This window comes from Scyliorhinus canicula, chromosome 18 (assembly GCF_902713615.1).
Source record: "Scyliorhinus canicula chromosome 18, sScyCan1.1, whole genome shotgun sequence".
Classification (NCBI taxonomy): Eukaryota; Metazoa; Chordata; class Chondrichthyes; order Carcharhiniformes; family Scyliorhinidae; genus Scyliorhinus; species Scyliorhinus canicula.
Window position 1 is genome coordinate 966,191 of NC_052163.1, and position 23,011 is coordinate 989,201.

The 23,011-nt window shown below is 55.1% G+C and overlaps 1 protein-coding gene across 1 annotated transcript; it reads left to right on the top strand.

The window, feature by feature from the left end:
- Window positions 1–11,635: 11,635 nt before the first annotated feature.
- On the top strand, window positions 11,636–19,517 carry LOC119953629. Its single transcript, XM_038778089.1, has 2 exons — window positions 11,636–11,843; window positions 17,273–19,517. Exons 1-2 carry the CDS (start codon window positions 11,666–11,668, stop codon window positions 18,031–18,033), a joined length of 939 nt encoding a protein of 312 aa, XP_038634017.1. The 5' UTR covers window positions 11,636–11,665; the 3' UTR covers window positions 18,034–19,517.
- The last annotated feature ends 3,494 nt before the right edge of the window (window positions 19,518–23,011 follow it).

Here is a 23,011-nt window from a genome sequence, read left to right on the forward strand (position 1 = left end):
TGTACAGGCGAGTGTGTGGTGCAGGCGAGTGTGTGGTACAGGCGAGTGTGTGTGGTACAGGCGAGTGTGTGTGGTACAGGCGAGTGTGTGGTGCAGGCGAGTGTGTGGTGACAGGCGAGTGTGTGTGGTACAGGCGAGTGTGTGGTGCAGGCGAGTGTGGGTACAGGCGAGTGTGTGGTACAGGCGAGTGTGTGGTGCAGGCGAGTGTGTGGGTACAGGCGAGTGTGTGGTGCAGGCGAGTGTGTGGTATAGGCGAGTGTGTGGTGCAGGCGAGTGTGTGGTATAGGCGAGTGTGTGGTACAGGCGAGTGTGTGGTGCAGGCGAGTGTGTGGTGCAGGCGAGTGTGTGGTACAGGCGAGTGTGTGGTACAGGCGAGTGTGTGGTGCAGGCGAGTGTGTGGTACAGGCGAGTGTGTGGTAGAGGCGAGTGTGTGGTACAGGCGAGTGTGTGGTGCAGGCGAGTGTGTGTGTGCAGGCGAGTGTGTGGTGCAGGCGAGTGTGTGGTGCAGGCGAGTGTGTGGTGCAGGCGGTGTGTGGTGCAGGCGAGTGTGTGGTGCAAGCGAGTGTGTGGTACAGGCGAGTGTGTGGTACAGGCGAGTGTGTGGTACAGGCGAGTGTGTGTGTGGTGCAGGCGAGTGTGTGTGTGGTGCAGGCGAGTGTGTGGTGCAGGCGAGTGTGTGGTGCAGGCGAGTGTGTGGTGCAGGCGAGTGTGTGGTGCAGGCGAGTGTGTGGTGCAGGCGAGTGTGTGGTACAGGCGAGTGTGTGGTACAGGCGAGTGTGTGGTACAGGCGAGTGTGTGGTACAGGCGAGTGTGTGGTACAGGCGTGTGCGTGGTACAGACGAGTGCGTGGTACAGACGAGTGCGTGGTACAGACGAGTGCGTGGTACAGACGAGTGCGTGGTACAGACGAGTGCGTGGTACAGACGAGTGCGTGGTACAGGCGAGTGCATGTGTGGTACAGGCGAGTGCATGTGTGGTACAGGCGAGTGCATGTGTGGTACAGGCGAGTGTATGTGTGGTACAGGCGAGTGTATGTGTGGTACAGGCGAGTGTATGTGTGGTACAGGCGAGTGTATGTGTGGTACAGGCGTGTGTGTTGTACAGACGAGTGCGTGGTACAGACGAGTGCATGGTACAGGCCAGTGTATGGTACAGGTGAGTGTGTGGTACAGACGAGTGTGTGGTACAGGCGAGCGTATGTGTGGTACAGGCGAGTGTATGTGTGGTACAGATTGTGTGGTACAGGCGAGTGTGTGGTGCAGGCGAGTGTGTGGTGCAGGCGAGTGTGTGGTGCAGGCGAGTGTGTGGTGCAGGCGAGTGTGTGGTGCAGGCGAGTGTGTGGTATAGGCGAGTGTGTGGTACAGGCGAGTGTGTGTGTGTGGTACAGGCGAGTGTGTGGTGCAGGCGAGTGTGTGGTGCAGGCGAGTGTGTGGTGCAGGCGAGTGTGTGGTACAGGTGAGTGTGTGGTGCAGGCGAGTGTGTGGTGCAGGCGAGTGTGTGGTACAGGCGAGTGTGTGGTACAGGCGAGTGTGTGGTGCAGGCGAGTGTGTGGTGCAGGCGAGTGTGTGGTACAGGCGAGTGTGTGTGTGGTACAGGCGAGTGTGTGTGTGGTACAGGCGAGTGTGTGGTACAGGTGAGTGTGTGGTGCAGGCGAGTGTGTGGTACAGGCGAGTGTGTGGTAGAGGCGAGTGTGTGGTACAGGCGAGTGTGTGGTGCAGGCGAGTGTGTGGTGCAGGCGAGTGTGTGGTGCAGGCGAGTGTGTGGTGCAGGCGAGTGTGTGGTACAGGCGAGTGCGTGGTACAGACGAGTGCGTGGTACAGACGAGTGCATGGTACAGACGAGTGCGTGGTACAGGCGAGTGCGTGGTACAGGCGAGTGCATGTGTGGTACAGGCGAGTGCATGTGTGGTACAGGCGAGTGCATGTGTGGTACAGGCGAGTGTATGTGTGGTACAGGCGAGTGTATGTGTGGTACAGGCGAGTGTATGTGTGGTACAGGCGAGTGTATGTGTGGTACAGGCGAGTGTATGTGTGGTACAGGCGAGTGCATGTGTGGTACAGGCGAGTGTATGTGTGGTACAGGCGAGTGCATGTGTGGTACAGGCGAGTGTATGTGTGGTACAGGCGAGTGTATGTGTGGTACAGGCGAGTGTATGTGTGGTACAGATTGTGTGGTACAGGCGAGTGTGTGGTACAGGCGAGTGTATGTGTGGTACAGGCGAGTGTATGTGTGGTACAGATTGTGTGGTACAGGCGAGTGTGTGGTACAGGCGAGTGTGTGGTGCAGGCGAGTGTGTGGTGCAGGCGAGTGTGTGGTGCAGGCGAGTGTGTGGTGCAGGCGAGTGTGTGGTACAGGCGAGTGTGTGGTGCAGGCGAGTGTGTGGTTCAGGCGAGTGTGTGGTGCAGGCGAGTGTGTGGTGCAGGCGAGTGTGTGGTACAGGCGAGTGTGTGTGTGGTGCAGGCGAGTGTGTGGTGCAGGCGAGTGTGTGGTGCAGGCGAGTGTGTGGTGCAGGCGAGTGTGTGGTGCAGGCGAGTGTGTGGTGCAGGCGAGTGTGTGGTGCAGGCGAGTGTGTGGTACAGGCGAGTGTGTGGTGCAGGCGAGTGTGTGGTACAGGCGAGTGTGTGTGTGGTACAGGCGAGTGTGTGTGTGGTACAGGCGAGTGTGTGGTACAGGCGAGTGTGTGGTGCAGGCGAGTGTGTGGTGCAGGCGAGTGTGTGGTGCAGGCGAGTGTGTGGTACAGGCGAGTGTGTGGTACAGGCGAGTGTGTGGTGCAGGCGAGTGTGTGTGTGGTACAGGCGAGTGTGTGGTGCAGGCGAGTGTGTGTGTGGTACAGGTGAGTGTGTGGTGCAGGCGAGTGTGTGGTGCAGGCGAGTGTGTGGTACAGGCGAGTGTGTGGTACAGGCGAGTGTGTGGTGCAGGCGAGTGTGTGGTGCAGGCGAGTGTGTGGTGCAGGCGAGTGTGTGGTGCAGGCGAGTGTGTGGTACAGGCGAGTGTGTGGTACAGGCGAGTGTGTGGTGCAGGCGAGTGTGTGGTGCAGGCGAGTGTGTGGTGCAGGCGAGTGTGTGGTACAGGCGAGTGTGTGGTACAGGCGAGTGTGTGGTGCAGGCGAGTGTGTGGTACAGGCGAGTGTGTGGTACAGGCGAGTGTGTGGTGCAGGTGAGTGTGTGGTGCAGGTGAGTGTGTGGTGCAGGCGAGTGTGTGGTGCAGGCGAGTGTGTGGTACAGGCGAGTGTGTGGTACAGACGAGTGCATGGTACAGACGAGTGCGTGGTACAGACGAGTGCGTGGTACAGGCGAGTGCATGTGTGGTACAGGCGAGTGCATGTGTTACAGGCGAGTGCATGTGTGTACAGGCGAGTGCATGTGTGGTACAGGCGTGTGTATGTGTGGTAAGGCTAGTGATGTGTGGTACAGGCGAGTGATGTGGTACGGCGAGTGTATGTGTGGTACAGGCGAGTGTATGTGTGGTACAGGCGAGTGATGTGTGGTACAGGCGAGTGTATGTGTGGTACAGGCGAGTGTATGTGTGGTACAGCGAGTGTATGGTGGTACAGGCGAGTGTATGTGTGGTACAGGCGAGTGCATGTGTGGTACAGGCGAGTGCATGTGTGGTACAGGCGAGTGTATGTGTGGTACAGGCGAGTGTATGTGTGGTACAGGCGAGTGTATGTGTGGTACAGGCGAGTGTGTGGTGCAGGCGAGTGTGTGGTGCAGGCGAGTGTGTGGTACAGGCGAGTGTGTGTGTGGTACAGGCGAGTGTGTGGTGCAGGCGAGTGTGTGGTACAGGCGAGTGTGTGGTACAGGCGAGTGTGTGGTGCAGGCGAGTGTGTGGTACAGGCGAGTGTGTGGTGCAGGCGAGTGTGTGGTACAGGCGAGTGTGTGTGTGGTACAGGCGAGTGTGTGTGTGGTGCAGGCGAGTGTGTGGTGCAGGCGAGTGTATGTGTGGTACAGGCGAGTGTGTGGTGCAGGCGAGTGTGTGGTACAGGCGAGTGTGTGGTGCAGGCGAGTGTGTGGTATAGGCGAGTGTGTGGTGCAGGCGAGTGTGTGGTACAGGCGAGTGTGTGGTGCAGGCGAGTGTGTGGTGCAGGCGAGTGTGTGGTACAGGCGAGTGTGTGGTGCAGGCGAGTGTGTGGTATAGGCGAGTGTGTGGTGCAGGCGAGTGTGTGGTGCAGGCGAGTGTGTGGTGCAGGCGAGTGTGTGGTGCAGGCGAGTGTGTGTGTGGTACAGGCGAGTGTGTGGTGCAGGCGAGTGTGTGGTGCAGGCGAGTGTGTGGTACAGGCGAGTGTGTGGTACAGGCGAGTGTGTGGTGCAGGCGAGTGTGTGGTGCAGGCGAGTGTGTGGTGCAGGCGAGTGTGTGGTACAGGCGAGTGTGTGGTGCAGGCGAGTGTGTGGTACAGGCGAGTGTGTGGTACAGGCGAGTGTGTGGTGCAGGCGAGTGTGTGGTGCAGGCGAGTGTGTGGTGCAGGCGAGTGTGTGGTGCAGGCGAGTGTGTGGTGCAGGCGAGTGTGTGGTACAGGCGAGTGTGTGTGTGTGGTACAGGCGAGTGTGTGGTGCAGGTGAGTGTGTGGTGCAGGCGAGTGTGTGGTGCAGGCGAGTGTGTGGTACAGGCGAGTGTGTGGTACAGGCGAGTGTGTGGTGCAGGCGAGTGTGTGGTGCAGGCGAGTGTGTGGTGCAGGCGAGTGTGTGGTGCAGGCGAGTGTGTGGTACAGGCGAGTGTGTGGTACAGGCGAGTGTGTGGTACAGGCGAGTGTGTGTGTGGTGCAGGCGAGTGTGTGTGTGGTGCAGGCGAGTGTGTGGTGCAGGCGAGTGTGTGGTGCAGGCGAGTGTGTGGTACAGGCGAGTGTGTGTGTGGTGCAGGCGAGTGTGTGGTGCAGGCGAGTGTGTGGTGCAGGCGAGTGTGTGGTGCAGGCGAGTGTGTGGTACAGGCGAGTGTGTGTGTGGTGCAGGCGAGTGTGTGGTGCAGGCGAGTGTGTGGTGCAGGCGAGTGTGTGGTGCAGGCGAGTGTGTGGTGCAGGCGAGTGTGTGGTACAGGCGAGTGTGTGGTACAGGCGAGTGTGTGGTACAGGCGAGTGTGTGGTACAGGCGAGTGTGTGGTACAGGCGTGTGTGTGGTACAGACAAGTGCGTGGTACAGACGAGTGCGTGGTACAGACGAGTGCGTGGTACAGACGAGTGCGTGGTACAGACGAGTGCGTGGTACAGACGAGTGCGTGGTACAGGCGAGTGCATGTGTGGTACAGGCGAGTGCATGTGTGGTACAGGCGAGTGCATGTGTGGTACAGGCGAGTGTATGTGTGGTACAGGCGAGTGTATGTGTGGTACAGGCGAGTGTATGTGTGGTACAGGCGAGTGTATGTGTGGTACAGGCGAGTGTGTGGTACAGGCGTGTGTGTTGTACAGACGAGTGCGTGGTACAGACGAGTGCATGGTACAGGCCAGTGTATGGTACAGGTGAGTGTGTGGTACAGACGAGTGTGTGGTACAGGCGAGCGTATGTGTGGTACAGGCGAGTGTATGTGTGGTACAGGCGAGTGTATGTGTGGTACAGGCGAGTGTATGTGTGGTACAGATTGTGTGGTACAGGCGAGTGTGTGGTGCAGGCGAGTGTGTGGTGCAGGCGAGTGTGTGGTGCAGGCGAGTGTGTGGTGCAGGCGAGTGTGTGGTGCAGGCGAGTGTGTGGTATAGGCGAGTGTGTGGTACAGGCGAGTGTGTGTGTGTGGTACAGGCGAGTGTGTGGTGCAGGCGAGTGTGTGGTGCAGGCGAGTGTGTGGTACAGGCGAGTGTGTGGTGCAGGCGAGTGTGTGGTGCAGGCGAGTGTGTGGTACAGGCGAGTGTGTGGTACAGGCGAGTGTGTGGTGCAGGCGAGTGTGTGGTGCAGGCGAGTGTGTGGTGCAGGCGAGTGTGTGGTACAGGCGAGTGTGTGTGTGGTACAGGCGAGTGTGTGTGTGGTACAGGCGAGTGTGTGGTACAGGCGAGTGTGTGGTGCAGGCGAGTGTGTGGTACAGGCGAGTGTGTGGTAGAGGCGAGTGTGTGGTACAGGCGAGTGTGTGGTGCAGGCGAGTGTGTGGTGCAGGCGAGTGTGTGGTACAGGCGAGTGTGTGGTGCAGGCGAGTGTGTGGTGCAGGCGAGTGTGTGGTACAGGCGAGTGTGTGTGTGGTACAGGCGAGTGTGTGTGTGGTACAGGCGAGTGTGTGGTACAGGCGAGTGTGTGGTGCAGGCGAGTGTGTGGTGCAGGCGAGTGTGTGGTGCAGGCGAGTGTGTGGTGCAGGCGAGTGTGTGGTGCAGGCGAGTGTGTGGTGCAGGCGAGTGTGTGGTGCAGGCGAGTGTGTGGTGCAGGCGAGTGTGTGGTGCAGGCGAGTGTGTGGTACAGGCGAGTGTGTGGTACAGGCGAGTGTGTGGTACAGGCAAGTGTGTGGTACAGACGAGTGCGTGGTACAGACGAGTGCATGGTACAGACGAGTGCGTGGTACAGGCGAGTGCGTGGTACAGGCGAGTGCGTGGTACAGGCGAGTGTGTGGTACAGGCGAGTGTGTGGTGCAGGCGAGTGTGTGTGTGGTACAGGCGAGTGTGTGTGTGGTGCAGGCGAGTGTGTGGTACAGGCGAGTGTGTGGTGCAGGCGAGTGTGTGGTACAGGCGAGTGTGTGGTACAGGCGAGTGTGTGGTACAGGCGAGTGTGTGGTACAGGCGAGTGTGTGGTACAGGCGTGTGTGTGGTACAGACGTGTGCGTGGTACAGACGAGTGCGTGGTACAGACGAGTGCGTGGTACAGACGAGTGCGTGGTACAGACGAGTGCGTGGTACAGGCGAGTGCATGTGTGGTACAGGCGAGTGCATGTGTGGTACAGGCGAGTGCATGTGTGGTACAGGCGAGTGTATGTGTGGTACAGGCGAGTGTATGTGTGGTACAGGCGAGTGTATGTGTGGTACAGGCGAGTGTATGTGTGGTACAGGCGAGTGCATGTGTGGTACAGGCGAGTGTATGTGTGGTACAGGCGAGTGTATGTGTGGTACAGGCGAGTGTATGTGTGGTACAGATTGTGTGGTACAGGCGAGTGTGTGGTACAGGCGAGTGTGTGGTACAGGCGAGTGTGTGGTGCAGGCGAGTGTGTGGTGCAGGCGAGTGTGTGGTGCAGGCGAGTGTGTGGTACAGGCGAGTGTGTGGTACAGGCGAGTGTGGTGCAGGCGAGTGTGTGGTTCAGGTGAGTGTGTGGTGCAGGCGAGTGTGTGGTGCAGGCGAGTGTGTGGTGCAGGCGAGTGTGTGGTGCAGGCGAGTGTGTGGTGCAGGCGAGTGTGTGGTGCAGGCGAGTGTGTGGTACAGACGAGTGCGTGGTACAGGCGAGTGCATGTGTGGTACAGGCGAGTGCATGTGTGGTACAGGCGAGTGCATGTGTGGTACAGGCGAGTGTATGTGTGGTACAGGCGAGTGTATGTGTGGTACAGGCGAGTGTATGTGTGGTACAGGCGAGTGTATGTGTGGTACAGGCGAGTGCATGTGTGGTACAGATTGTGTGGTAGAGGCGAGTGTGTGGTGCAGGCGAGTGTGTGGTGCAGGCGAGTGTGTGGTGCAGGCGAGTGTGTGGTGCAGGCGAGTGTGTGGTGCAGGCGAGTGTGTGGTGCAGGCGAGTGTGTGGTACAGGTGAGTGTGTGTGTGGTACAGGCGAGTGTGTGGTGCAGGCGAGTGTGTGGTGCAGGCGAGTGTGTGGTGCAGGCGAGTGTGTGGTGCAGGCGAGTGTGTGGTACAGGCGAGTGTGTGGTACAGGCGAGTGTGTGGTACAGACGAGTGCGTGGTACAGACGAGTGCATGGTACAGACGTGCGTGGTACAGACGAGTGCGTGGTACAGGCGAGTGCATGTGTGGTACAGGCGAGTGTATGTGTGGTACAGGCGAGTGTATGGTGTACAGGCGAGTGTATGTGTGGTACAGGCGAGTGCATGTGTGGTACAGGCGAGTGCATGTGTGGTACAGGCGAGTGTATGTGTGGTACAGGCGAGTGTATGTGTGGTACAGGCGAGTGTATGTGTGGTACAGGCGAGTGCATGTGTGGTACAGGCGAGTGTATGTGTGGTACAGGCGAGTGTATGTGTGGTACAGGCGAGTGTATGTGTGGTACAGGCGAGTGTATGGTGGTACAGGCGAGTGCATGTGTGGTACAGGCGAGTGTATGTGTGGTACAGGCGAGTGTATGTGTGGTACAGGCGAGTGTATGTGTGGTACAGATTGTGTGGTACAGGCGAGTGTGTGGTACAGGCGAGTGTATGTGTGGTACAGCGAGTGTATGTGTGGTACAGATTGTGTGGTACAGGCGAGTGTGTGGTACAGGCGAGTGTGTGGTACAGGCGAGTGTGTGGTGCAGGCGAGTGTGTGGTACAGGCGAGTGTGTGGTACAGGCGAGTGTGTGGTGCAGGCGAGTGTGTGGTACAGGCGAGTGTGTGGTGCAGGCGAGTGTGTGGTGCAGGCGAGTGTGTGGTGCAGGCGAGTGTGTGTGTGGTACAGGCGAGTGTGTGGTGCAGGCGAGTGTGTGGTGCAGGCGAGTGTGTGGTGCAGGCGAGTGTGTGGTGCAGGCGAGTGTGTGGTGCAGGCGAGTGTGTGGTACAGGCGAGTGCGTGGTACAGGCGAGTGCGTGGTACAGGCGAGTGCATGTGTGGTACAGGCGAGTGCATGTGTGGTACAGGCGAGTGCATGTGTGGTACAGGCGAGTGTATGTGTGGTACAGGCGAGTGTATGTGTGGTACAGGCGAGTGTATGTGTGGTACAGGCGAGTGTATGTGTGGTACAGGCGAGTGTATGTGTGGTACAGGCGAGTGTATGTGTGGTACAGGCGAGTGCATGTGTGGTACAGATTGTGTGGTACAGGCGAGTGTGTGGTACAGGCGAGTGTGTGGTGCAGGCGAGTGTGTGGTGCAGGCGAGTGTGTGGTGCAGGCGAGTGTGTGGTGCAGGCGAGTATGTGGTGCAGGCGAGTGTGTGGTGCAGGCGAGTGTGTGGTGCAGGCGAGTGTGTGGTACAGGCGAGTGTGTGGTGCAGGCGAGTGTGTGGTGCAGGCGAGTGTGTGGTGCAGGCGAGTATGTGGTGCAGGCGAGTGTGTGGTGCAGGCGAGTGTGTGGTACAGGTGAGTGTGTGGTGCAGGCGAGTGTGTGGTGCAGGTGAGTGTGTGGTACAGGTGAGTGTGTGGTACAGGCGAGTGCATGTGTGGTACAGGCGAGTGCATGTGTGGTACAGGCTAGTGTGTGGTACAGGCGAGTGTGTGGTACAGGCGAGTGTGTGGTGCAGGCGAGTGTGTGGTGCAGGCGAGTGTGTGGTGCAGGCGAGTGTGTGGTGCAGGCGAGTGTGTGGTACAGGCGAGTGTGTGGTACAGGCGAGTGTGTGGTACAGGCGAGTGTATGTGTGGTACAGATTGTGTGGTACAGGCGAGTGTGTGGTGCAGGCGAGTGTGTGGTGCAGGTGAGTGTGTGGTACAGGTGAGTGTGTGGTGCAGGTGAGTGTGTGGTGCAGGCGAGTGTGTGGTGCAGGCGAGTGTGTGGTGCAGGCGAGTGTGTGGTGCAGGCGAGTGTGTGGTGCAGGCGAGTGTGTGGTGCAGGCGAGTGTGTGGTGCAGGCGAGTGTGTGGTACAGGCGAGTGTGTGGTACAGGCGAGTGTGTGGTACAGGCGAGTGTGTGGTACAGACGAGTGCATGGTACAGACGAGTGCGTGGTACAGACGAGTGCGTGGTACAGGCGAGTGCATGTGTGGTACAGGCGAGTGTATGTGTGGTACAGGCGAGTGTATGTGTGGTACAGGCGAGTGTATGTGTGGTACAGGCGAGTGCATGTGTGGTACAGGCGAGTGCATGTGTGGTACAGGCGAGTGTATGTGTGGTACAGGCGAGTGTATGTGTGGTACAGGCGAGTGTATGTGTGGTACAGGCGAGTGTATGTGTGGTACAGATTGTGTGGTAGAGGCGAGTGTGTGGTACAGGCGAGTGTGTGGTGCAGGCGAGTGTGTGGTGCAGGCGAGTGTGTGGTGCAGGCGAGTGTGTGGTGCAGGCGAGTGTGTGGTGCAGGCGAGTGTGTGGTGCAGGCGAGTGTGTGGTGCAGGCGAGTGTGTGGTGCAGGCGAGTGTGTGGTGCAGGCGAGTGTGTGGTGCAGGCGAGTGTGTGGTGCAGGCGAGTGTGTGGTGCAGGCGAGTGTGTGGTGCAGGCGAGTGTGTGGTACAGGCGAGTGTGTGGTACAGGCGAGTGTGTGGTACAGGCGAGTGTGTGGTGCAGGCGAGTGTGTGGTGCAGGCGAGTGTGTGGTGCAGGCGAGTGTGTGGTACAGGCGAGTGTGTGGTGCAGGCGAGTGTGTGGTGCAGGCGAGTGTGTGGTGCAGGCGAGTGTGTGGTGCAGGCGAGTGTGTGGTGCAGGCGAGTGTGTGGTACAGGCGAGTGTGTGGTACAGGCGAGTGTGTGGTGCAGGCGAGTGTGTGGTGCAGGCGAGTGTGTGGTGCAGGCGAGTGTGTGGTGCAGGCGAGTGTGTGGTGCAGGCGAGTGTGTGGTACAGGCGAGTGTGTGGTGCAGGCGAGTGTGTGGTACAGGCGAGTGTGTGGTGCAGGCGAGTGTGTGGTGCAGGCGAGTGTGTGGTGCAGGCGAGTGTGTGGTGCAGGCGAGTGTGTGGTGCAGGCGAGTGTGTGGTGCAGGCGAGTGTGTGGTGCAGGCGAGTGTGTGGTACAGGCGAGTGTGTGTGTGGTGCAGGCGAGTGTGTGTGTGGTGCAGGCGAGTGTGTGGTGCAGGCGAGTGTGTGGTGCAGGCGAGTGTGTGGTACAGGCGAGTGTGTGGTACAGGCGAGTGTGTGGTACAGACGAGTGCATGGTACAGACGAGTGCGTGGTACAGGCGAGTGTGTGGTACAGGCGAGTGTATGTGTGGTACAGGCGAGTGTATGTGTGGTACAGGCGAGTGCATGTGTGGTACAGGCGAGTGTATGTGTGGTACAGGCGAGTGTATGTGTGGTACAGGCGAGTGTATGTGTGGTACAGGCGAGTGTATGTGTGGTACAGGCGAGTGTATGTGTGGTACAGGCGAGTGTATGTGTGGTACAGGCGAGTGCATGTGTGGTACAGGCGAGTGTATGTGTGGTACAGGCGAGTGTATGTGTGGTACAGGCGAGTGTATGTGTGGTACAGGCGAGTGTATGTGTGGTACAGGCGAGTGTATGTGTGGTACAGATTGTGTGGTAGAGGCGAGTGTGTGGTGCAGGCGAGTGTGTGGTACAGGCGAGTGTGTGGTGCAGGCGAGTGTGTGGTGCAGGCGAGTGTGTGGTGCAGGCGAGTGTGTGGTGCAGGCGAGTGTGTGGTGCAGGCGAGTGTGTGGTGCAGGCGAGTGTGTGGTGCAGGCGAGTGTGTGGTGCAGGCGAGTGTGTGGTACAGGCGAGTGTGTGGTGCAGGCGAGTGTGTGGTGCAGGCGAGTGTGTGGTACAGGCGAGTGTGTGGTACAGGCGAGTGTGTGGTACAGGCGAGTGTGTGGTACAGGCGAGTGTGTGGTACAGGCGAGTGTGTGGTACAGGCGAGTGTGTGGTACAGGCGAGTGTGTGGTACAGGCGAGTGTGTGGTACAGGCGAGTGTGTGGTGCAGGCCAGCTTGCAGGTTTCTATATGACTTTTTCTATTCTTTCTCCTGTAGCAGCTGGATGTAATTTGGAGAGAGACTCGGTGGATTATGGATGTATTGCAATATGCCCGCTACAAACATCCCTCCGGGGGCCTCCCAATCACATGGTTCATCAGTTCCTGTGTGGAATCTCCTCAGGGGAAGAATGATTCCACTTCGTCCCATATGGACTACCTGCTTTCCCCATTACCCTCACCAGAAAATCCAAGGAGAAATGCCGTAAGCGGTGAGGAAAATGGAAATCATTTGCTTACCTAATCAATCTGATGGGGAACGGGTATGGATTGCAAAATCACTGACTCACTACAGCACAGCGAAGATCATTCAGGCCATTACACCTCCCCCAGAGCTAACTCCAACTTGGATCTTCGATTCCAATCCCATTCCCACCGTGCTTTCCCAAATCCTTTAATAATTTCATTTTGAATCCTTACCCAGTTCCCTTTTAATTGGTGTTCAGCCATCTTCCTAATAATGTTCTAATTCCACCCACCCCCCGTCTGAAAACATATCTTCATATTCCCCACGACATTCTGCCAGTGATGATATCCAGTGGATATTTATCATCACTGATTCACCAAACTCCAAGGACAATCTCTATTCAACCTCTCAATGTGATTCTGTGTCCTGAAATGCTCCATTTGATGATCAATAACCTTCTTTATTTGATAAGAAATATAATTTTATAAACATTCCTTTCTAAATTTAATGTGCTGGGCAGGATACACTCTCCCTAACCAAATCCAACATCAGGATCCAGCTGCATGAAGCTCAGAATCAAAGCAACATTCTACAGTTGCTGAAAACCTGAAACAATAAGATAAAGTGCTGGATAAACTCAGCAGGTCCGGCAGCGTCTGTGGAGAGCGAAACAGAGTTGGCATTTTGAGTCCTCATGACTCTTCTTCAGAGTTGAAGAGCAATAGAAATGGAACAGATTTTATAATTGGAGAGAGGGGTGGAGATAGGTCAGAACTAAGGAAAGATTGACAAAGATGTCACGACACAAGACAAAAGGAGTGTTAACGGTGCCATTAAGGACTAAAGAAGGTGCTGAAAGTGGCATAAAGGAAGGAAAACAGAACGTGTTAGAGGAGAAGAAAGCTCAGTGCTCAGTGAAAGCAACACTGAAGAATAAGTGACAGCTGACCCAGTGGGGGAGAGGATTTGCATTGATAATCTTTATTATTGTCACAAGTAGGCTTACATTAACACTGCAAGGACGTTACTGTGAAAATCCCCTAGTCGCCACATTCCGGCGCCTGTTTGGATACACAGAGGGAGAATTCAGAATGTCCAATTCACCTGACAGCATGTCTTTCGGGACTGTGGGAGGAAACCGGAGCACCCGGAGGAAACCCAGACAGACACGGGGAGAACGTGCAGGCTCCGCATAGACAGTGACCCCAAGCCAGGAATTGAACCTGGGACCCTGGAGCTGTGAAAGAACAGTGCTAACCACTGTGCTACCGTGCCACCCACAGGACAAACAAAAAAGGGGTCCAGACGGAGGACAAGGTTCAAAGTCTAAAGCTTTTGAGGTCACTGTTGAGTCCAGAAGGCTGTAACATGCCAGGAAAGGCAAACCATAACCAGAATAGGGTTCCCCCCCCCATCCTCACCTTTCACCCCAGCAGCCTCCACATTCAAAGGGTCATCATCCACCATTTCTGTAAACTCCAGCATGATGCCACCACCAAACACATCTCCCCTCACTTCCCAGGTCAGCATTCCGCAGGGACCACTCCGTCCGTGACCACTCCTCCATTGCCCCAACTCCTCATCCCCTTCCCACGGCACCTTGCTCTGCAATCGCAGAAGGTATAACATCTCCCCCTGGACCTCCTCCACCTCATCTTCAAAGTCCCAATCTCTCCTTTCAGGTTAAGCAGTGTTTCATTTGCACTTCCTCCAATTTGGTCCACTGTATTTGCTGTTCCCAGTGCGTCTCCTCGACACTGGGGAGACGACACTCAGACTGAGAGACCGCTTTGCGGAACATCTCCGCTCTGTGCACAGCAGGACCCAGACCTTCCTGTCGCTGGCATTGCAACTCACCGTCCTGCTCTCATTCCTACTCTAACCCATCACATTTCTGCCCCTCCTCAACTCTGAAGTAGATTCAAATGATCTTGAGACAGTGGGTGGGATTCACCGTCTCACCAGCAGCTCAATGAGGTTTCCCGTTGTGGGCAGCCCCACACCGTAGGGAAACCCACGAGCTGCCGATGCAACGGAGAATCCGGACAGGAGAGAATCCCGACAGCGGGGAATCCCGACAGCGGAGAATCCCGACAGGAGAGAATCCCGACAGCGGGGAATCCCGACAGCGGAGAATCCCGACAGCGGGGAATCCCGACAGCGGGGAATCCCGACAGCGGAGAATCCCGACAGGAGAGAATCCCGACAGCGGGGAATCCCGACAGCGGAGAATCCCGACAGCGGGGAATCCCGACAGCGGGGAATCCCGACAGCGGAGAATCCCGACAGGGGAGAATCCCGACAGCGGAGAATCCCGACAGGAGAGAATCCCGACAGCGGGGATTCCCGACAGGAGAGAATCCCGACAGCGGGGAATCCCGACAGCGGGGAATCCCGACAGCGGAGAATCCCGACAGCGGGGAATCCCGACAGGAGAGAATCCCGACAGCGGGGAATCCCAACAGCGGGGATTCCCGACAGGAGAGAATCCCGACAGGAGAGAATCCCGACAGCGGAGAATCCCGACAGCGGAGAATCCCGACAGCGGGGATTCCCGACAGGAGAGAATCCCGACAGGAGAGAATCCCGACAGCGGAGAATCCCGACAGGAGAGAATCCCGACAGCGGAGAATCCCGACAGAGGGGAATCCCGACAGGAGAGAATCCCGACAGCGGAGAATCCCGACAGCGGGGAATCCCGACAGGAGAGAATCCCGACAGGAGAGAATCCCGACAGGGGAGAATCCCGACAGCGGAGAATCCCGACAGCGGAGAATCCCGACAGGAGAGAATCCCGACAGCGGGGAATCCCGACAGGAGAGAATCCCGACAGCGGGGAATCCCGACAGGAGAGAATCCCGACAGCGGGGAATCCCGACAGGGGAGAATCCCGACAGGAGAGAATCCCGACAGGAGAGAATCCCGACAGCGGGGAATCCCGACAGCGGAGAATCCCGACAGTGGGGATTCCCGACAGGAGAGAATCCCGACAGCGGGGAATCCCGACAGGAGAGAATCCCGACAGGAGAGAATCCCGGCAGGAGAGAATCCCGACAGGGGAGAATCCCGACAGGGGAGAATCCCGACAGGGGACAATCCCGACAGGAGAGAATCCCGACAGGGGAGAACCCCGACAGGGGACAATCCCGACAGTGGAGAATCCCGACAGCGGAGAATCCCGACAGGGGAGAATCCCGACAGCGGGGAACCCCGACAGGAGAGAATCCCGACAGCGGAGAATCCCGACAGGAGAGAATCCCGACAGCGGGGAATCCCGACAGGAGAGAATTCCGACAGCGGAGAATCCCGACAGGAGAGAATCCCGACAGGAGAGAATCCCGACAGCGGGGAATCCCGACAGCGGAGAATCCCGACAGGGGAGAATCCCGACAGCGGGGAATCCCGACAGCAGAGAATCCCGACAGGGGAGAATCCCGACAGGGGAGAATCCCGACAGCGGGGAAACCCGACAGCGGAGAATCCCGGCAGCGGAGAATCCCGACAGGAGAGAATCCCGACAGCAGAGAATCCCGACAGCGGAGAATCCCGGCAGTGGGGAATCCCGACAGGAGAGAATTCCGACAGCGGAGAATCCCGACAGGAGAGAATCCCGACAGGAGAGAATCCCGACAGCGGGGAATCCCGACAGCGGAGAATCCCGACAGGGGAGAATCCCGACAGCGGGGAATCCCGACAGGAGAGAATCCCGACAGGGGAGAATCCCGACAGTGGGGAAACCCGACAGCGGAGAATCCCGGCAGCGGAGAATCCCGGCAGCGGAGAATCCCGACAGGAGAGAATCCCGACAGCGGAGAATCCCGACAGCGGAGAATCCCGGCAGTGGGGAATCCCGACAGGAGAGAATCCCGGCAGCGGAGAATCCCGACAGCGGGGAATCCCGACAGCGAGGAATCCCGACAGGAGAGAATCCCGACAGGAGAGAATCCCGACAGCGAGGAATCCCGACAGCGGAGAATCCCGGCAGCGGGGAATCCCGACAGGAGAGAATCCCGGCAGCGGAGAATCCCGACAGCGAGGAATCCCGACAGGAGAGAATCCCGACAGGAGAGAATCCCGACAGGAGAGAATCCCGACAGCGAGGAATCCCGACAGGAGAGAATCCCGACAGGAGAGAATCCCGGCAGCGGGGAATCCCGACAGGAGAGAATCCCGACAGCGGGGAATCCCGACAGCGGAGAATCCGGACAGCGGAGAATCCCGGCAGCGGGGAATCCCGACAGGAGAGAATCCCGGCAGCGGGGAATCCCGACAGCGGGAATCCCGACAGTGGGGAATCCCGACAGGAGAGAATCCCGACAGGAGAGAATCCCGACAGCGGGGAATCCCGACAGGAGAGAATCCCGACAGGGGGGAATCCCGACAGGGGAGAATCCCGACAGGGGAGAATCCCGACAGCGGAGATTCCGGCAGCGGGGAATCCCGACAACGGGGAATCCCGACAGCGGGGAAACCCGACAGCGGAGAATCCCGACAGCGGAGAATCCCGACAGAGGGGAATCCCGACAGCGGGGAATCCCGACAGCGGAGAATCCCGACAGCGGGGAATCCCGACAGCGGGGAATCCCGACAGCGGAGATTCCGACAGCGGAGTATCCCGACAGGGGAGAATCCCGACAGCAGAGAATCCCGACAGGAGAGAATCCCGACAGGAGAGAATCCCGCCAGTGGAGAATCCCGACAGCGGAGCATCCACCCCATCTCCTCTGTTTCTCTCTCCACACACACTGCCAGACCTGCTGAGTTTATTCAGCATGTTTTGTTTTTGACCCCAGAATAACTGTGGCAAATTCCACCACAACATCAACGTTTAAAGATTTTTATATTAGTTCCCATATAATTAGGGATGTGAATCAATAAAATGACTAAACTGTCTCTGCATCTTTGCACCATTTTCTCTATATCTAAATCAGTGGTAATCCAGTGGGTGTTAATCCAGTGGGTGTTAATCCAGTGAGTGTTAATCCAGTGGGTGATAATCCAGTGGGTGTTAATCCAGTGGGTGTTAATCCAGTGGGTGTTAATCCAGTGGGTTCCATTCCAGTGGGTGTTAATCCGGTCGGTGTTAATCCAGTGGGTGTTAATCCAGTGGGTGTTAATGCAGTGGATGTTAATCACATGGGTGTTAACTCAGTGGGTTCTAATCCAGTGGGTTCTAATCCAGTGAGTGTTAATCCAGTGGGTGATAATCCAGTGAGTGATAATCCAGTGGGTGATAATCCAGTGGGTGATAATCCAGTGGGTGATACTCCAGTGGGTGATACTCCAGTGGGTGATAATCCAGTGGGTGATAATCCAGTGGGTGTTGATCCAGTGAGTGTCAATCCAGTGGGTGTTGATCCAGTGGGTGTTAATCCAGTGAGTGTCAATCCAGTGAGTGTCAATCCAGTGGGTGCCCTGACGAATTTGCTTTAAGTTTTCTCATGTCTCTTGCAGATTCTCAGTTTTGCTCGGATGATGAATGCTGCTCTGAGGTTTTCCTCCCCACTGACAGTGACTATGATTCCAGTGAAGCACTGAGCCCCAGAGACATGGATCTACTGTACTGTCCAACCCCTGGATTTCAGCAGCAGATTGGTTATGGTTTGAGTGGCAGTGCCCCAGATGTTCTCCAAGAGCATGAACTGCAGGTGGAGTGCCAGCAATCGACCAGCTTCCACGGAGTGAGTGAGTCGGCTGCCGAGAGCAGCAGGAGCCTGACGGCGGGGGCAATAAGCAAGAATATCATAGGGAAAACAGGTGATTCAACAAACACCCCTAATAAGAAAGGATCAGTCCTATCCAAAGCACCCCGGTATCAGAAATATCGCCACCTCAACCAGAACAGGAGGCTGTGTTTCCACCGAGAGACCCAATCACTGAGCCTCTGCGAAGGGGTCTACACACATGTGCATCAGGCAGAGCTGACACCTGAGCCCAATGCTCCCACCAAGATCACAACCTTCCCACAAGTCTCATGTGCCTCCAGTGAGCTCAGCTTTGCCAGGAACACCAGAGTTGGGAATCTGGCAAGCGTTGGAAAGGTAATTCTGGATCTGTGCCAGCACGGCAGCTCCCAGGAATCTGGCTCCTGGTCACTGAGTGTCTGTGGGTCACGGCCCTCAGCCGATGAAGCTCAGTCCCCCAGAGGCACAGCCCTGGAGACTGACTGTGATGGGCTGGGGGAGATTCAAACCTCTGACAGCAGTGTTCTATAGAGAGTTACTGCAGAGCAAATAACAAAAGGCACTTTTCCCAATGTGGTACTGACAGTCCCAGGATTCTTCCTTGGCTTATCTTGAATCAGCTGATCTCAGTGTGGAAAGTTCTAGAATTGGTCTCAGAGCATGGGGTTGATGATGGCAAGGGAGGGATAGCAAGTGTGGCTGAGAGATTGGGGAACAGTCAGTCACCTCCTGATTGCTTGTGTGTGGACATTGGATAGGAACAGGATCGGCTCCAACTGTAATCCCTCCACAGTCAAATAGCCTCCAGGCACTCAGTACCAGGCTCACAGTACTGGGGCGGGAAAGGGGGAGGTGGTGTTACACTGGGATGTGGAGGGGAGTCCATCCTGAACTCCCTATTCCAGCAATCCCGTCTCCAGCATTTTCCTCTTCTCACTTCCTCTCCTCTTCTCTACCCACAATTTACTTTTCTACTAAGTGTTTGCAGGTAGTATTTTTATTTAAGGCTGTGGATTTGAGGTGCAGAATCTGCCTGGGGTTTGAGAAATTGCAAGTTATTGAAAGGCCTGTGTGGGGGAATGTGATGAAAGGCTGAGGAGATTCCAATCAGTTAATTTACCTTTAATTCAGCACAAATATGTTTGAGAATAAATAGAGAGTGTGTGATTAGGGAGAATGATAACTTGGCTTATTGCTTGTCCTAATCGAGTCACACAGCACAGAGCTAGCTGTTGTGTCAGAGCTATTGAATTAGTCCCATGCCCCAGGCTCCATCCTGGACCCTGCATATTTCCAAGTATTTATCCAATTTGCCTTTGAAAGTTGTTATTGAATCAGCTTCCAGCCCCTTTCTGGCACCACCTTCCAGATCACAACAACTCGCTGTGTGAGAAACCACCCTCCACCTCGCACCCTCTGCTGCTTTGGTTAATTACCAATTTGGTTAATCTGTGACCCTCTGGTTACTGATCTCCTGGCCACCGGGAGCACGTCCTCCTTATTTCCTCTGTCAAAATCGGTCATGGCTTCAAGTGCTTTGAACTAATCTCCGGTTAACCTGTGAGAAACAATGATCACAGCCTTCTCCATCCACCCTCTCCCAGTTTGACAAAGTGATTGGGAAACTTTGACAAACCTCTTGGTTTGGGCATTTCAAATCAATGTTTGGTGTTGAATTATTTGCACTAATGTTCAGTGAAGCGATGCCACGTTTGGGAAATCTGAACTATTTGGATACTTGATGAAAATACGATCTGAACAGTCCGCAGACTGTGGACAGAGAGACTCACAGCCAACATTTCGATGTAAAAATCAAGACGTTATTTTTGCTGGCACTGTCATTCGCTGCAATTTCCAGCCTGTTTAAACCTGTAAAGTGTCTGTTTTTGCAACATTTCTGCTGTAAAGGGACAATATTAGTGTCAGTATTCCTGATGTGTGCATTTCTGTAATTACATGCAATGCTGCTGTGTTCCGATGATAATGAAAGAAGAGAATATATTGCAACCCTTGAATTTTGTGATTCAAGTCTACCAATTTTAACAAACCTCTTTAAATTCTTGTCTGATCATGTGTCCCATTTAATCCCTGTCTTGCTGGCTGCTTCAACATTGCAGATTTTATTTTAAACAACAGTGTTGTGTTATGTTACTTGGAGTAACAGAAGCTGCTACTTGATGTAGGCTTTGCTGAAGGATGCTCCAGACTCTGAGATAAGTTCAACGTATTTATTGAGTGATTAACAATGTTCCTAATGAGTTCGACACTCTGCTAATCTGACCTGAGTAACTCAGTCTACTCTACTGGAGACCACGTGCTAGGGTGTGATACTGCTGATAATCAACCCTGTCCTGCCTCTCTAGGTTTCTGCCGGTGGAAGAGGCAGAGCCTGTGTGCCTTGTCCTTTTTATGGTGGTCGTGTAGTGCCCCCTTGTGGTAATGCTACCTCTGGATGTCCTGATTACCCATTGGTTGAGTCCTGTTCTGATGACCCATTGGTTGCGTGTCTGCATGTCATGACAAACAGATTTTTGAAACCCTCCTCCACAGCAAGCTCCAATTTGAACTGGCTCAGGCACACCCCTTGAACCAGTTTGCTAAGTGGTAGGTTCTGTGATGTCATTTTGATGGACTTGGTGACCAGCTAATCAGCTCTTTTGAAATCTGGGTCTTTGATGGGCTCTCGGTTCTGATTGGTGGCCTGGTTCCGGAATGTTCTGAAAACATAGGCAGGCTCCATTTATGCAGGGCTAAGTTTCAGTTCTGTTTCTATCTCGAGAGCAGGTTTAAAACACTCTCTCTATACCAGGCCTGTGAGACCCAGCATGCAGCAGGTCTGGACTCTCTCTGTCAGTTAAAGCTGCCGATTAAAACACGTTACCGCCAGCTTGTGAAAGTTTACTTCTTAATAAAATGGCTGGGGAGCTGAATCTGATTTTTCTCAACTAACGGCCTGTGTTTAAAGACCTTTCACTCTACAGTCAGATGAAACTGCCAGGGGGAGTCCAGTCCAGCGCTACCTGCTGGAAGACGGGGCTGATTGAAAACCTCAGGTGAAGAATTCTAACATCATTTAGATGAGGCTGAGAGACAGTCTGGTGGAGGCCGTTCAAATAAGAGCGACTCCCCAGAGAGACTACTACAGCCTGTGTGCTCTAGTTCACAAACCAACTGATGATTTCAACACCTGTCATTCTGAGATCACTTCCAACAAAGACCTGAGCAGCAAAGATTCCCATCTCTCGTCCCCTTTAACTCCCATTATTTTGACCCTTCCCCTTCCACACTGTGTGCCTGTCTTGTGTGCGTGTGTGGGTGGAGGGTGGGGTGGTGGAATGGGGAGTAATTACATGAGCAGACCGTTGTTCTATTATCACCATTACATGTTTAACTTCTCTTGTTCTAAATAAACGGTTCTTTTGTGTTTTACTTACAAATCTGTGAGTCATTGGATTAGTCGAGGGTCAGAGATCCCGGGGAAATATGCAAATTATTGGTTAATTCACTGATGTTGTGACTCTGGGTCCAGTGGGGCTAGAATTGACTGTGCCCTAGCCCAGGGTGGTGTAACATAGTTAACAAATTGGTTTGATCAGTTATCACATCAGCTTCACATAAACACCTGGAAATCAGCAGGGAGAGAAAATGTCAAACACACCCGTATACCATGAGCCGGTTGGCCGGACAGCTGGTTTCTGATGCAGAGCAAGACCAACAGCGTGGGTTCAATTCCTGTTCTGGCTGAGGTTATCTAGGAAGGCCCCTTCTTCACCTTCCCCTCGCACAGTGTATTTTAACGCAAGACTCACCTGCTTATCTGTCGGGCGAGAGAGTGGAGAACACTGTGTCATTTTTACTCCTTTCCACCCGGCTGTGTTTGGCTGTGTTGTGTGTGTGCGTAGAGGGAGGGGGGGGGGGGTTAAAAGTGGGGTAGTAGGTTTGCTTGCCGTTATTCCATTTCAATGACTGTATATTTTGTCTTTATTTCCGTTATAAATAAACAGTAATTGTTTACATTTACAAACTTGGTGACTGTAATTATTGAGCAGCCAAGGGCAAAGATTTTCGGAATTTTATACAAATTATTGGTTAATTCACTTATGTTGTGACTCTGGGGCATGTGGGGCTGGAGCAGACAGTGCCCTAGCCCAGGGTGTCGTTACACTCACCTGGATATCAGCACGGGGAGACAGTGTGTAACACTCACCTGGATATCAGCACGGGGACAGTGTGTAACACTCACCTGGATATCAGCACGGGGAGACAGTGTGTAACACTCACCTGGATATCAGCACGGGGAGACAGTGTGTAACACTCACCTGGATATCAGCACGGGGACAGTGTGTAACACTAACCTGGATATCAGCACGGGGAGACAGTGTGTAACACTCACCTGGATATCAGCACGGGGAGACAGTGTGTAACACTCACCTGGATATCAGCACGGGGACAGTGTGTAACACTCACCTGGATATCAGCACGGGGAGACAGTGTGTAACACTCACCTGGATATCAGCACGGGGAGACAGTGTGTAACACTCACCTGGATATCAGCACGGGGACAGTGTGTAACACTAACCTGGATATCAGCACGGGGAGACAGTGTGTAACACTCACCTGGATATCAGCACGGGGAGACAGTGTGTAACACTCACCTGGATATCAGCACGGGGAGACAGTGTGTAACACTCACCTGGATATCAGCACGGGGAGACAGTGTGTAGCACTCACCTGGATATCAGCACGGGGAGACAGTGTGTAACACTCACCTGGATATCAGCACGGGGACAGTGTGTAACACTCACCTGGATATCAGCACGGGGAGACAGTGTGTAACACTCACCTGGATATCAGCACGGGGACAGTGTGTAACACTCACCTGGATATCAGCACGGGGACAGTGTGTAACACTCACCTGGATATCAGCACGGGGAGACAGTGTGTAACACTCACCTGGATATCAGCACGGGGACAGTGTGTAACACTCACCTGGATATCAGCACAGGGACAGTATGTAACACTCACCTGGATATCAGCACGGGGACAGTGTGTAACACTCACCTGGATATCAGCACGGGGACAGTGTGTAACACTCACCTGGATATCAGCACGGGGAGACAGTGTGTAACACTCACCTGGATATCAGCACGGGGAGACAGTGTGTAACACTCACCTGGATATCAGCACGGGGAGACAGTGTGTAACACTCACCTGGATATCAGCACGGGTACAGTGTGTAACACTCACCTGGATATCAGCACGGGGACAGTGTGTAACACTCACCTGGATATCAGCACGGGGAGACAGTGTGTAGCACTCACCTGGATATCAGCACGGGGAGACAGTGTGTAACACTCACCTGGATATCAGCACGGGGACAGTGTGTAACACTAACCTGGATATCAGCACGGGGAGACAGTGTGTAGCACTCACCTGGATATCAGCACGGGGAGACAGTGTGTAACACTCACCTGGATATCAGCACGGGGACAGTGTGTAACACTCACCT